General features: G+C 40.2%; 1 protein-coding gene across 1 annotated transcript in view; it reads right to left on the bottom strand.

Moving 5' to 3' along the window:
- Positions 1 to 1172: 1172 nt before the first annotated feature.
- The window catches only part of ptprb (protein tyrosine phosphatase receptor type b), a 46879-nt gene continuing 34354 nt past the window's right edge, over positions 1173 to 13697 (bottom strand). The window contains exons 26-40 of the mRNA XM_012868655.3: positions 13356 to 13495; positions 13115 to 13245; positions 12927 to 13033; positions 12711 to 12816; positions 11747 to 11827; positions 11045 to 11062; positions 10870 to 10951; positions 10221 to 10311; positions 8252 to 8328; positions 8057 to 8191; positions 6457 to 6579; positions 6194 to 6357; positions 5970 to 6105; positions 5010 to 5130; positions 1173 to 3111 (exon numbers count right to left, since the gene is read on the bottom strand). Coding sequence (XP_012724109.2) covers positions 3089 to 3111; positions 5010 to 5130; positions 5970 to 6105; positions 6194 to 6357; positions 6457 to 6579; positions 8057 to 8191; positions 8252 to 8328; positions 10221 to 10311; positions 10870 to 10951; positions 11045 to 11062; positions 11747 to 11827; positions 12711 to 12816; positions 12927 to 13033; positions 13115 to 13245; positions 13356 to 13495 — 1535 coding nt within the window. The 3' untranslated portion in view covers positions 1173 to 3088. The remainder of the gene's footprint in view (positions 3112 to 5009; positions 5131 to 5969; positions 6106 to 6193; positions 6358 to 6456; positions 6580 to 8056; positions 8192 to 8251; positions 8329 to 10220; positions 10312 to 10869; positions 10952 to 11044; positions 11063 to 11746; positions 11828 to 12710; positions 12817 to 12926; positions 13034 to 13114; positions 13246 to 13355; positions 13496 to 13697) is intronic.

Below are 13697 nucleotides of genomic sequence, written 5' to 3'. Positions count from 1 at the left end.
CAGCCCAATAACAGGGTTCTGTCTCAGTCTAGGTTCTCACAGCTGCACCACGCAACGCCCCCTGTGTAAATTCAGACTGAAGGAACATAAAAAGTGTGTTCAGTCTTTGTTGTTAAATAGTTAATGTTTAAATACATTTTTAAGTAGTACAGGAGCAGGATGTAGTTTTCACAGGCCTAGCGAGCCCTCTTGTGGCTATAGAGGGCGATGTTTAGTACTTGGTTCATGTTGGTCAGTATGATTTACCATTTAAAACTAATGCATAAGTTGCACCTTAATATAAGCCGCAGGATCAGCCAAAATGAAAAAAAGTGTGCCTTATAGTCTGAAAAATACGGTAACTCATAACTTTATAATGCTGGTAGCAAGAGAACATTTTGATCTGCTGGGTTGTTCTCCGCCATGTTGCTCCAACGCAGCGCTGCTCTGACTGTGGTATTTTAGGGCAGGGAGGGCCTGAACCTTGAGTGACAGCTGTTGCACGTACTATATTTTAGTTCTATCTAAAATATTGAAATGTTGCTTATTGCTCCTTTTTAAGGATCAATGTTGCCCTCTTAGTGACTCTTATTTTGAAGACCAAATCTCTGCCAGTGATCATTGTAGACCTTGACCAAGCTCACCAACTCCTTTTTATTTGCCATGCTGAGGTTAACAAAACCAGCACACCATACAAAAGTTTAACCAGAATCACTAAAATGAAAAAAAAAACCCATTAAAGACAGCCTCTAGACGGCATCAGTGTTGGTTTAAGTTAGTAGATTGTCCAGAATCGTGCCAACAATGAGGGTTGGGGCAATCGTAAGTGGGTTTGTTCAAAAATCAATCAGCATCACTTTTGTTTTTTGAAGTATTTAGACAAGTTGTTGCGGCATCAAATAAATTTGTCTAAAACTGGAACTCGTCCTGCAAGAGGCTGACAATTAGTCAGTCGTCTGCATATTTGTTGATGAACCTCAACGATTGTCATCTGTTGAGTTCAGAAGCCTCTTGGTGCCAAGTGATGCGAAGGCCAGAGTTGAGACATTTGTCTGGGAAAAGGTCGGAAATTTGGACTGAAATGGAGTAAAACGTCGAGCAAAGATGTTCAGAAAAACTGGAGAACCGTCAATCAGGACCATCGTAGCGGATCGCTAGAAACGCCGGCTGACCGGACAATAAAGACAGAAACATTGGGTGGTCGCTAATTTTAATAAGCATTTTATGATCAGGTTTACATGAATCTGGCAGCAGGTTAGAAAACAGTAAAGTACATTCTGTCGTGGCTGAGGGATCAGTTGCAATTTTTTATATTAAAAATAGATGCCTGAAATCCTGTTTACAAAATTAAATAAAAATAGATTTTTTTTTATGCTTAGAGATTAATTAAACCTACATTAAACTGGAGTTTTTATAACTTTACTGTTGAACAGTCAGTTAAAAACAGCAACATGATTTTTTTTTTTTTATAATACAAACATTTCACCCATACCCTGATTTATTTTAAATTAAACATTTGGCCTGTCTGTTTTCAGCAGTTCAGTTTAAAATACTGCAGCTATATTTAAAAGCAATTATTTCTAGGTGAAACCGCAAAAAAAGGCAGAACGTTAAAGTCCGAAGCAGAAATTTAAACGTTACACAGCATGAAAACACGAAATGGAAAACCAGTATTACATCAATATTTACATACAGCATTGTGTGTGAGGTTTTCTTTAAATAAACAGCTTATACGGAGCAGTGAGAACATACAGAAGGTAGAAAAATAGGTCATTTATTTCCTCCAACAACTTCAGAACAATTTGTAATGAAACGTTTTCATTAAAAAAATCCAGTTTCTTTGGTTAATTTGTGAAAATCTGAGGTTGTTTTGGGCTTCAAAGAATAGATCGGTACTGGCCATTGACCATTTTAGGGTTCAGTTTTGGGTGTGCGATGAGTTTACGGGTCAGAACGGAACGGATTGAGGTTCAGATGCTGCAGACGTGAAACACTTTTGCTTTATTGGTGTTCATGGTGTTGGACGTCCTGCGAGGTCGCCATCTTATCCCAGCTGTGTTGAGATGACGACTTTGTTTTGGTGCAAAGGCGGCTTTCTTTTTGACCCGGTTAGATCAGCATGGTTACAAAACGTTCTCATGGGACGGTTCTGCAAAGATGGGCCTTTTAACATGTCAAACACTCAGGCTGATTCTCTAACAACTAGTATAAATCAAGTCTGCATTAAGGAACCAGAGAGCGCTAACCGCTAGGTTAGCTATGATGTCATGCTGCAGGCTCCGCCCTCTTTTCTGGGTTGGTTCCTGTTCAGATTAAAACATATGTAAGAAGCTCCAGCAGCTCACTGGTTGTTTCCTGGATAGTAATGACCACTAATGCCTGATATCGGTACAAATTAATTAAAAATTACTGATATCTTTCATTAAACATTAGGTATATACTCTCCAAATGCTTATCTGCAGATCTAAGCTGTTCTATTTGAGTAAAAATACCACCGTCTCAGAGTTTTACCACAGAGATTTCGAGGATCGTATTGCTTTAAATTAATAGCTAACATTTTTTATCCCAGTACATTGAGCAGAAATGTAGGCTAAACACCCGATGACATTCGTAGCAGTTTGTTATGCTTTCTGCTCTGATATTAGATTAATAATTAGTCAGGCTTTCTGCTCAGGTAGCCAGCTGTAGTTAAATAAAATCTGACCCTTTAGTTTCCTGGGTGTTGGTCTGTAGAAGTTTAAAGAACAAATCTACCCTGTGAACTTTTTAAACATAAATGACTGGATGGAGCTTTTTACAGCATATCTAACCTGAAACCCAGAATTAATTTTTAGAGCAGATAATGTGCTCAGTTTCCATGGTGATTTATCAAAAAAACAAAACTTTTTGATGCTCAAAAAAACTCTCTAAATGTTGATCTTGACCTGTCAGGCATGTATATTTAGGCTTTAATGAACAGAAATTAGTTAGGAACAGATTTTATTTCCGCTGCTAACGTCGTGTTGCTCAGTGTGAGTCGGGGTAGATAAGACATCTAGCTAAACACGCTCGTCTCCATGGTGTACAGATGTGTTTCCTCTCTGCTGATTGGATGAGCGTCATCGTCTCCTTAACGTCCGTTGTAGATAAAATCTGAGGAGACATAATTATGACATCCTGTTGTTACATGTTCTATAACAAAATAAACGCCTCCTACTTTTTTTTTCTTCCTTAAGTTAGTTTTTCTAGTGCATATATGGTCCTCAATTAAACATTACAGAGGAAACAACCTATGACTGCCTGAAATTTTGAGAAAATACTCTTCATGCGTCGAAAAAGTAATTTTTTAAATAAATTGCTGCCCAGCGCTGTTTTCACATTTTCCATTATTTGAAAGCCTCAAACATTAATACTTAATTTTTTCCATCGACTGCAGTGAGCCGAGGGATCAAAACACCAAACTGACATTCAAATCGGATCAATCCCTTAAATACCAAAGACATCTATAAAACCCAGCCGGACATGGAATCTCTAGATACAGAGTTATGATAAATCATTCACACAATTATTTTTTCCAGAATATTATTGTACTTGAATTATTAAGAAACTGTAAAAAAAATAAATACCGTAACTAAAAGCCACCAAAGGCAGGTTGAAATGCAAAAGTTTGAACGCTGTCTCCTAGTGGACAAAACCAGTATGACACACTATGGCTGTTTCAGGGCCGTCTCTGCCGAAATGTTACAAATAATTAGTGTTGTGTTGTAGAAATAAATGAATGGGAGGTTCAGTGGGTCGAGGCAGATGAGCTGAGCCTGGTTTTGGCTCTGCTGGCGGTTTTCCCCCCCGTTAATGGGGAGTTTTCCTCTCCACTGTCGCCTCATGCATGCTCAGTATGAGGGATTGCTGCAAAGCCATCAACAATGCAGACGACTCTCCCTGTGGCTCTACGCTTCTCCAGAAGTGAATGCTGCTTGTCGGGACTTTGATGCAATCAACTGGTTCCCTTGTATAGGACATTTTTGACCAATCTGTATAAAATGATTGAATTGGCACTATATAAATAGAATTGAAGTCAACTCCATTTTAATGTAAATAAGTGTTTGGCTGCCTTGCACCAAGAAGGTTTGAATCCTGGGGTCTTTCTTGATTCATTTAAGTCTGGAGTAATGTGGAGTAACAAGCTTTATACCATTGCCACACAAAGGCCTTGTAATGGCTTAGATAACATGCAGATTCAACCGAAACAGGTGGGGGTGGTGGACCTGTTTCTGTATTCTGAATTTGCATGTTATCTAAGCCATTACAAGGCCTTTGTGTGGCAATGGTATAAAGCTTGTTACTCCACATTACTCCAGACTTTTTGAATTGAGAAAGCTTCCTGGAGAGGAAGCGAAACGTCTTCAACTACGGAAAATAAGTCCAGTTGCTTTGTTTTTTACCTATTTTTGGAATGACCATGACCTGGATGACTGAGAATCTTCACCAGCAACATCCAAAGTGATCCAAAAAAGTAAAAAACAATAAAAAAAAAAATCTTTCAAAACAAATAAAACAGCACATTGATGAGTAGTAAACGCCTTCCTGAATAATAGGTGTTAAGTTTGGATTTAAACAGAACTATTGATTGAGGGGAGATTCTCAGGGTGTCGCCTGCAAATCAGTTGGAAAACAGGCGATGCAGAGATAAGTGGTAGCCAAAAAATGGAGGGAACCAAGAGTGGAACCCTGTGGCATCCCACAGGATAGAGGAGCATTGGTCCGTCAGATTAAGCGCTGAGCTGCAGATACCAGCGTAGTGGCTGTATACTTTCTCTCGGTGAACGCATAGAGAAGGGATGGGTGTGCTGTTTGCTAAATCTACATTTCACTAATTTAACATATTTGTGGGTTTGACAATGAATAAAAAAATACAGGTAGGTTTTTTTGTTTGATTTTAAGTTTTATTGTGTCACTAAAGTTTGTAAAAAAATCAAACGGGGGTGTACAGCAAAGAGTCGAGGGCTGATGATGTTTTCCCTGCAGGGCTTACAAAGGAGATGCGGACTCACCACGGCAGTATTCTGGGTTGAAGTTTTCATAGATGGGGTACAGAGGATTCTCCTGTTCGCTGCGATGCTTTCTGGCTCTCAGGACGTCCCTCACACACTGATGCAGGAAGGCGTACTGACACTGAAAGACACACGTCGGATCATAATGCTGTTCGCTCAGCGTTGACTGGAGTAGGTTCCTGTTGAGATTAATAAGGGCCTGCTCCTGCTCATCTCTGAAGGCCCCTCTTACCCCGGTTTAAGATTTGGCAGCAAAGGAGAAACAATTATCAGAGGCAAACTTTTAAAATATGCATGTTTAATTCATTTGGAATTCCAAGAGACAAAAAAACTGCAAAAATATAACTAAAAATTAGAGTATTTTTCCTATATTTGAGCAGGTAAATAAGATTATTTGCCAATGGAATAAGGTTTTTGCACTTCAAATAGGAACAATTCATCTCCATCATCTTATTTCAAGTGCAGTATATCTAATTATCTTATTTTAGGGGTAAAAATACTCATTCCATTGGCAAATAATCTTATTTACCTGCTTAAACCAAGGGCAAATACATTAATTTCAAGAAAATGTATCTTTTTGCAGTGAACAAACTAAGCTTGTACGTTTTTTTTTTTTTTGTCTAATCAAAGGTTCACAAAGACATCCTTTTATCACACTAACCCCTCCTGATTAGGTTGTGGGCCCAGACACTGTGTCTCCAGGTTCTATCTGTTCTCAAAACAAAGAGGCTCTTCTCCTCAAGGTCTTCATCCAGTAAAACTGATTTAGTACCCAAAATGTCCTATAAGGGGTCAAGCCAAATCACCTCGACAAACCATAAAATAGCTCTCAAAACATCCTGTGAGCTTTCTGCCTCAGAGGGGAGACACAGTTTAGAGGCCAGGAGTACCTTTTATTATTCTCCATACAAATGCATGATTAATATAACAACTTACTATATTTTCCACAACATTCCCTACCTCAGTCTGGACCATGTGCTGTCGGTGCAGCCGCAGGTCGAACACGCAGCCGTACAGGTCGATGGTTCCTTTGGAGTCCAGCTGCTGCAGAACCCGGTCCAAGGCGATGAAGGTCCCTGTGCGCCCAACTCCAGCACTGACACAAACAACAGAATCCAGTTAACGATCCAGGAAAACGGAGCCGCCGACTGTCTGACAGCCTGCAGGTCTGAGCAGCGTCCCACCTGCAGTGCACCACGGTGGCGCCGGTACTCGGGGATCGGTCGACGTAGTCCCGGACCGTCCGGACGAACTGGATCAGGGACTGGGTGCTCTCGGGAACGCCGTGGTCGGGCCACACGGTGTAGTGGAAGTGACGCAGCATACGGGGATAACTGCATCTGTTCTCCTTCAAAACCAGAAAGGAAGTTATTGTTTCTGCTTTAGGCTGTGATTAATTGTGACTTTAAACATTTGAAGTGCAGGAAAGCTGCTGAGGAGCGGGTACCGAGGTGATCTTGAACTCCCTGATGGTCCACTCTGGCAGGACGGACTCAGACATCATCTGAATGACCAGGTCACCGTAGTACAGCGGCTCCTTGTCTGCAGGCCAGTATTGATCACACTTCACCTGCAAACATTCATCCAAGGCAAGTTTATTTGTGACGGACCATTTAAGCTGCTTTACACACTGCAAAAATGGAACTAAAAATAAGTAAAAAGTATTTTTCCTTGATTTGAGCAGGTAGATAAGACTATTTGCCAATAGAATGAGATTTTTGTACTTAAAACAGGAACAATTCATCTCTAAAATAACATAATTAGACACAATGCACTTGAAATAAGACGATGGAGATGAATTGTTCCTATTTTAAGTGCAAAAATCTTAAGACTATTTGCAAATAGTCTTATTTACCTGCTCTAATCAAGGAAAAATACAATGATTTCAAGAAGATTTCACTTACTTTTAGTTCTGTTTTTGCAGTGCATGATGAAAACATCAAAGAAAAGCTTTAAAAAAAAGTTAATTTCAGTAGGTTAATGAAAAATAGAGATGGACAAACAGCATTTTTTTAACCGTTTGTTCCAGATTAATACAGCAGTAAACAGGTTCATTAGATAGTGAGACATTTATGGCTTACAGCTAATGAAAATTATAGACCCAGTCAGTCCTATAACTCTAGAACAGTCTCTACACACAGTACTATGTTGGGGTTCCTTTTGTTTTAGGTCCTGCAGTTCTTCTAAAGTGTCCAGCCCAGGTTTCTTTGATGGTGGCTTTGGGGTGTCTCTCATTTTTCCACCAAACATTTCATTAATCTATTGAATACAGCCCTCTGCTAACAGCCAGATTATTTATCCGTTAGCTTCAGTGCTTTAGCCCCCATATGAAGAATATAAGGCATAATGTACTTGTATACAGAGGGCTGTACTCAAGCACATTAATAGAAAGTTGAGTGGAAGTAAAAAGCTTGAAACTGAAAAACTGATCAGCAAACTATGGAGTCTTGTCAGGAGGAGAGACACAGGAACAACAATACAGACCAGCCTACACTGCAAAAACGGAACTTAAAATAAGTAAAATGTTCTTAAAATTTGTGTATTTGTCCTTGATTTAAGCAGGTAAATAAGATGATTTGCCAATGGAACAACTCATCTCCATCGTCTTATTTCAAGTGCAGGATGTCTAATTATCTTATTTTAGGGGTCAAAATACTCATTCCATTGGCAAATAATCTTATTTACCTGCTCAAATCAAGGACAAATACACTAACTTTAAGAACATTTTACTTATTTTTAGATCAGTTTTTGCAGTGTAAAGCTGCTATTAAAGCAGCTTATATAAACACCTCAGAAGAACCAAAGGCTTATTGCACCGATGCATACTAAAACCCATTTATAGAACTGATTGTACTTCTACTAAAATATAAAACCATCTGAGATGCATTACTGAAATAAACCTTTTAATCCACTTTGTGAGGCCAAAGACGTGATGAAGCTAACTAGTCTCAGACGTTCTGGTTACATCAGATTGTGGATAAGTCGGTCTTTACTGACAGAAACGCTTTAATGTGCCGGCTGGTTAATAATAGACGGCCTGTTCTTACCCGTCCCTTCTCCACACACTGTGTCACCATGACGACGTTGTGCACGCCGTGCTCCCACACCATCCTCCAGAAGTCGTCTTTTGTGCCCGGCAGCGGGCCCTGGGTGGCGATGTACTCCCTGCGGTAGTTGTTCCCCTGTGGAGGGAGGGGGGGTGAGGGCGTGTGGGTCTGCGTGTGTGAGGCGTGTGTTCGTACAGGTATGTAGCTGGCGTTGATGTAGTCGGAGCAGGGGTCGTCCTCCAGGTAGGACAGCTTCACCCTGGTCGAGTCGTCTGGAAACAAAAAACAAACGTTAGACGAATCCACTTCTCGCTTCCTGGTCCTATGGAAAAATTCAAATAGTTTGTGTTTCCATAGATGCTGATGATGGGCTGCAGTCATAAGTATTTTGGTTTTTCTTCTAGTCTAGATTAGGGCTTCACAATTTATCGCATTTTCAATATAATCGCAATAAAAAAAAACAATTTCCAAATCACAGAAATCTGCAATTTTTGGCTATGTGACAATTAGAGAATCAGACATTTAGATGTCTGTAAAATGTTTAAAGTGGGTTTGCCTTCACATGGAAGGGAAGACAGTTGCAGCAGTGAGATAATCTAACTTTATTACGTTGTTTAGAGTTTATATAATCATACATAGCATTAAGTACAGGTCAATCAGTTTAATACATAGACTTGCTTGTTGGTTGCACTTTATGTTCAACAATGATTGATGTCCAAATCAATTAAAAGCTGTTCTCTTGAACAATATTCTGATTAATAGAAACATTAAAAGTTCTTGTTTTAAATAGTCCTTGTTTACAAACATATTTATTTAGAGGCCATTTTTGTTGCTTGTGGTTAATGCAGAGAAAAGTCAAAATTGCAATTTTGGTTGAAATATATTGTAGGCAGACCGCAATCATTTCTGCTCTGAGTTTAGATGCTGTGGGTCTTTTAGCAACTAATCTGCACAGCGAGGAAACAAATTGATTTGTTGTTTGTATATTTTTAAAAAGACATGATAAATTAGACTGAAAAAAATTGCAATTAGATTATTTTCCAAAATCATTCAGCCCTATTCTAGATTAATCTCCTAACAGAGTTTACTCAGTGCCTGTATTTTTAATCGCGTGGTGTTAAGTTACAGAAAGCTCTCCACGCCAAAGCAATGCAGCAAGTAGCTACGTTTAGATGCACAAACTTTCACAATCAGATTAAATAATCGGATTGCACCATTTATATGGTCACACAATCAATTAATCCAATAATAATGTGCATTTATATGTACCTGGCTTTATTCAGAATAGAACCACAGAAGAAGAAGAACTTTGCTAAACCACAAAGACGCACCCAGGCTGGACTTGCACCATGTTCTAGTTACGGTTTAAATGTTACTACACAATTTTCAGCTCTTTTTTTAATAGGTTGTAGCAGGAGCCCCGACAGTTTTACTTCTTGACGTATTTCCGCCACCCACCATTGCGGAAATACGTCACGTTGGGCGCATTTGGAATAACTTGACAAGCGTTTGTGAACGTTGATCGGATTATAATTTCATTCCGATTGATCTTAATCCGATCATCATATTCCGATTGCCGTGTTTACATGACACTTTTTTTATTCTGATCGGCTGTTTATTCCGATTACTTTTGTCCATGTAAACATAGTTATTGTGAAATTCCTGCAACAATTCACACACTTCCCCAATGAACTGTTCAAAAAAAAAATCCCGTTATCTGATGTATGAACTGCGTTTGGCATCAGAAAGCTAATAAAAAATATATTTTATTTGTTGATGTTGGTGGCCTGCAGGGGACAATGTTTAGCTCTAATAAAATTAAATCTATTTCTAAAGCCCCATTTGCAGTAGATACATGTTGTACCTCTGTTACAGGGTCAATGTATCAATTAAGTGGTGCTGTAAGCTTCAACACGTGACTAAATAAAACCCAACCTAACCATAATCTTCCCATAGCTCCAAGTAAACAAGTGGAAAAATAATTATTTCATTTAAATTACATAATTTCAGGGCGATGTATTTTTAAATGAGCTGATTTGTAATAAATACTATATAGATAACATGAAATAAGACTGAACAATAATCTCCAGATCATCGTTTAGTGTTTCTACATGGATCTCTAAGGCAGTGCAGCAGCAGATATTCAGTATTAAAGGATGCCTACATGGCAGGATGTTGTTGTAGCGGTTCTTCCCTCGGTTCTCCGGCAGTCTGGCGACGTCCATCGTCTGATTGCGGCCCACATCCTTTAGATCCTGCAGAAACACAAGATTCACTCTCAAAGCAACGTTCTGTGGAATTATTGGACAACATTCAGGTGTGAACCATCCGCAAAGCTAATTATGAGGGACTCCTCGTTGGGCATTATCACATTTAAACCTTTGTCACTTATGAAGGACATAAATATTAAATCAATTATTAATACTGTTTTTTTACAAGAAGCGGCTGGGGAAATTATTTAATGTGTAACCACCATCAAATGTCTGGCCGTTACCAGCTAAATTGTTTGTCGGACACCCTGCAGCCAATCAGAATCAACCATTCACACAGACCGTGGTATAAAATATGTTAGTAGAAAACATCCTGGTCATAGTCGCTGTGATGGGGTGGGTGTGGAAATATTTAGAGTTTTCTCCCCACTGAAAGTGTTTTTTTTATAATGGAAATGACAAACTAATGAAATAAACTGACTTTTTAAATGGTACTCTGATTTCCGTAGGTGTGGCACTATAAGGGACAGAGGTTAACAGGAAGCGGAGGACGACGGCTGGAAAACGTTTGACAGGTGAGTGATTTAATTCACATGAAATTACCTCGAATTCCTCGGACAGCAGGTAGTTGGAGTCGGCCTGCAGTTTGCTCAGATGGGACTCAAAGTGGCACGCTTTCACAGGACTGTTCAGGAAGGAGAAAAAAAACTTATGAACAAGCCGTCCTTCATCCGCTGGTTCGGTCTGAGATTTACAGTTTCAGAGGAGCCAAACTCACCTGGCGACCCGACGATTACTGCAGGGAAACAAACAACTGATTGGTTAATGCTCCTTTTTACGAAGATATAGTAGTTTCAACAGTTTTTTCTCTCTGGTAACTTGCAATACTTGGAATGTTTTACTTTTAAAATACTTTGTAATCCTCCATTTTATGGGCTTCTATGCATGTTATTTCAGTATCCTGGGTTGCAGAGCATAATGAATTTATTTAATTTCTCAGCCTAATTTTTAGACAAGGCTATTGGTCGGTCAGCCAATCAGATGCAAGAGTCTAATGAGCCATAGAAAAGGTTTAATACTTAGAAAACAAGATAAATGACTTGTGTTTTTATTCTATATACCATTAGACCTGAACATTTTAAATTATGTTAACAGTTCACAATTTCAGGTTAATTTTTTAAAAAGCTGACAGGAACAAATCTTCCATTTTTACCTTTCCCATTATATCCTAGTGAAATCATGGAACTGCTGAAAATAAATCATTGTCATTACGTTTTCCTGTTGGCTGGAAACGTTTTGTTTCTTATTAAACTCGGGGCGATTATACGGAGTCCGAGGTTCTGTTGGTGACTGATGAGCTCATCGGGCTCTTTATTGGAAACTAATGCTTCACACCCTCACATATTGGACGTGGGAGACACTGGAAACTAATGTGTGTCTCTCTCGCTCTGCTGCAGAATATTTATAGTTGCAAACTCACCTCCTCACTCCCATATACAGTCCTGAAGCTGGAACTTCTTTCCACATGCTCATCCTCACCACCGGGTTCTCCTGCACGGCCCTGCAGACACAGAACCATCAGAACTTCACTGAATAATTTTAAGCAGCACCGGTGCAAGTGAGAATCAGGAGAATAGAAAAAAAATCCAACCATCCCTGAAGTTCTCCCGTCTCTTAGGGTGTTTTCACACCTGAGGTGTTTGGTTGGTCCAAACTAACTCCAGCCAAACTGCCTTCCCAGCTTTGCATTGCATTGTGGTATGCAGTAGGATAAAAACTAAACAATAGCTGTGTGTGTCTTTTTGCTTAAAGACTAAACTTCCATGCAAGTTTCAAGAATGGTTGTTGGGTATAAATATAAGCAGCAGATTACAAAGTAAAAAAAAAAAGTGTCAGTTTTGTGAATTTGAAGTTTTCTCTGTGTGTAAAGAAACCGAACCACTGGAAACAGTCCAGGAAACAAACTATAAGGTGTGAAAACGTCCTTTAAAAAGGAGCAAAATTTAAATACTTTAGATGGAAGAACTAAAAAAAAAAATGATGCATAGAGCTAAAGGTAATATTTCAGATGGACTCTAGGTGTGACGTCACACTGCTTCTCTCTGCGTTATTCTCCAGTCTCTCGTTTACATAGCCGGACCGTACGTGTACGTGAACAGCTGCTACTCAGGGCTCAGCCCCTCCCTGCCCTAAAATACCTCCATCATGGCAACATGGTGGAGAAGACACCAGCAGAACAAAATGTTCTCTTGCTAACATTATAAAGTTATGAGTTCTTCGCTTGAAATGGTCCTCTGACAGGTGATGCTCACAGAAGGCGACTCGAGAGAAAGGAAGCGGCCAAATCAGAGGCGCGGCTTGTCATACATCTTGTTTTGGTCTACAGATGCTTGTTTCTCCATAAACAGCAGTGTTTTTCATGTGTTGACCTGTTTTCTACTCACACTTTGCGCAGCCTCTGCCTGTAGGCCAGCAGGGAAACGACGGCCACCATCATCCCAATGAGGAACATTCCTGCGCTCAGGCCCTCCACCACGCCACCTAGAGGCTCTGACGGAAACGGCGTGAACAGCGACAGGTGAACACTTCCAGGTTGGACTCGAGACATTTTTGTTTTATTTTGAAGTATTCAAGTGGTCTTGATTTGCAACGTTTCTCACCTGCGTGCGTCCTGAGCGGCGAGGACAGGTAAGAGTCTGAGAAGAGCGGCTCAGCGACCTCTCTGCGGTTTTCATCAAACAGCTTGGTGAAGGCTCGCACGCTCAGCCTGCAAACACACACACACACCTGGTTATCCCACAGGTGGTTTCCTGCTGCTTGGGCTTTACCCGTCTCCAGTTCTGCTCACCTGTAGGATGTTCTAGGTTTCAGCGGTCCGTCGCAGAAGCTGCCGTAACCGTTGTACAGGTCATCGTCATGGTAGTGATCACAGGCTCCGCCCAGCCGGTCCCCACCTGCTCCCAGGTTCACCTCCACCACCTGATCGGTCGTTAAACAATAATTATTACAAACTGGCTAATTTTCCCTGTTCGGTACGTCCCAGTTCTCCTGATGGCGGCGCCGTGAATTCATGATGGATTAGCTGTTACCTGTCCAGAGGAGCCGTCCGTGTCCTGAGGACATCGACTCTGGAAGTACGCCGTTTGGTACGCTCTGACGGAGGAGTTGTTGATGTAATCGCGGTACGAGGGCAGCGGGTGGCGCTGTTCTGGCTGCAGAATTTCACTGGCTGTTGAGATAAAGGATGATTTTATCTCTGTTAAATTGACTTTTTTCCTGTTTCCTTCTTGATTCTGAGATCGACCAACTCGGAAATACATGCATTAGTGACCATATTATCAAAAAAATGTAGCATTAAGATCGTGATTGCGTCGTTAAAAGTTTTTTAAGTACTTAAAATCCACAATATGGGTCGATGACGTGGTTTGTGG

Source organism: Fundulus heteroclitus, chromosome 17, assembly GCF_011125445.2.
Source record: "Fundulus heteroclitus isolate FHET01 chromosome 17, MU-UCD_Fhet_4.1, whole genome shotgun sequence".
NCBI classification, from domain to species: Eukaryota; Metazoa; Chordata; class Actinopteri; order Cyprinodontiformes; family Fundulidae; genus Fundulus; species Fundulus heteroclitus.
This window is presented reverse-complemented; position numbering and strand designations above follow the sequence as displayed.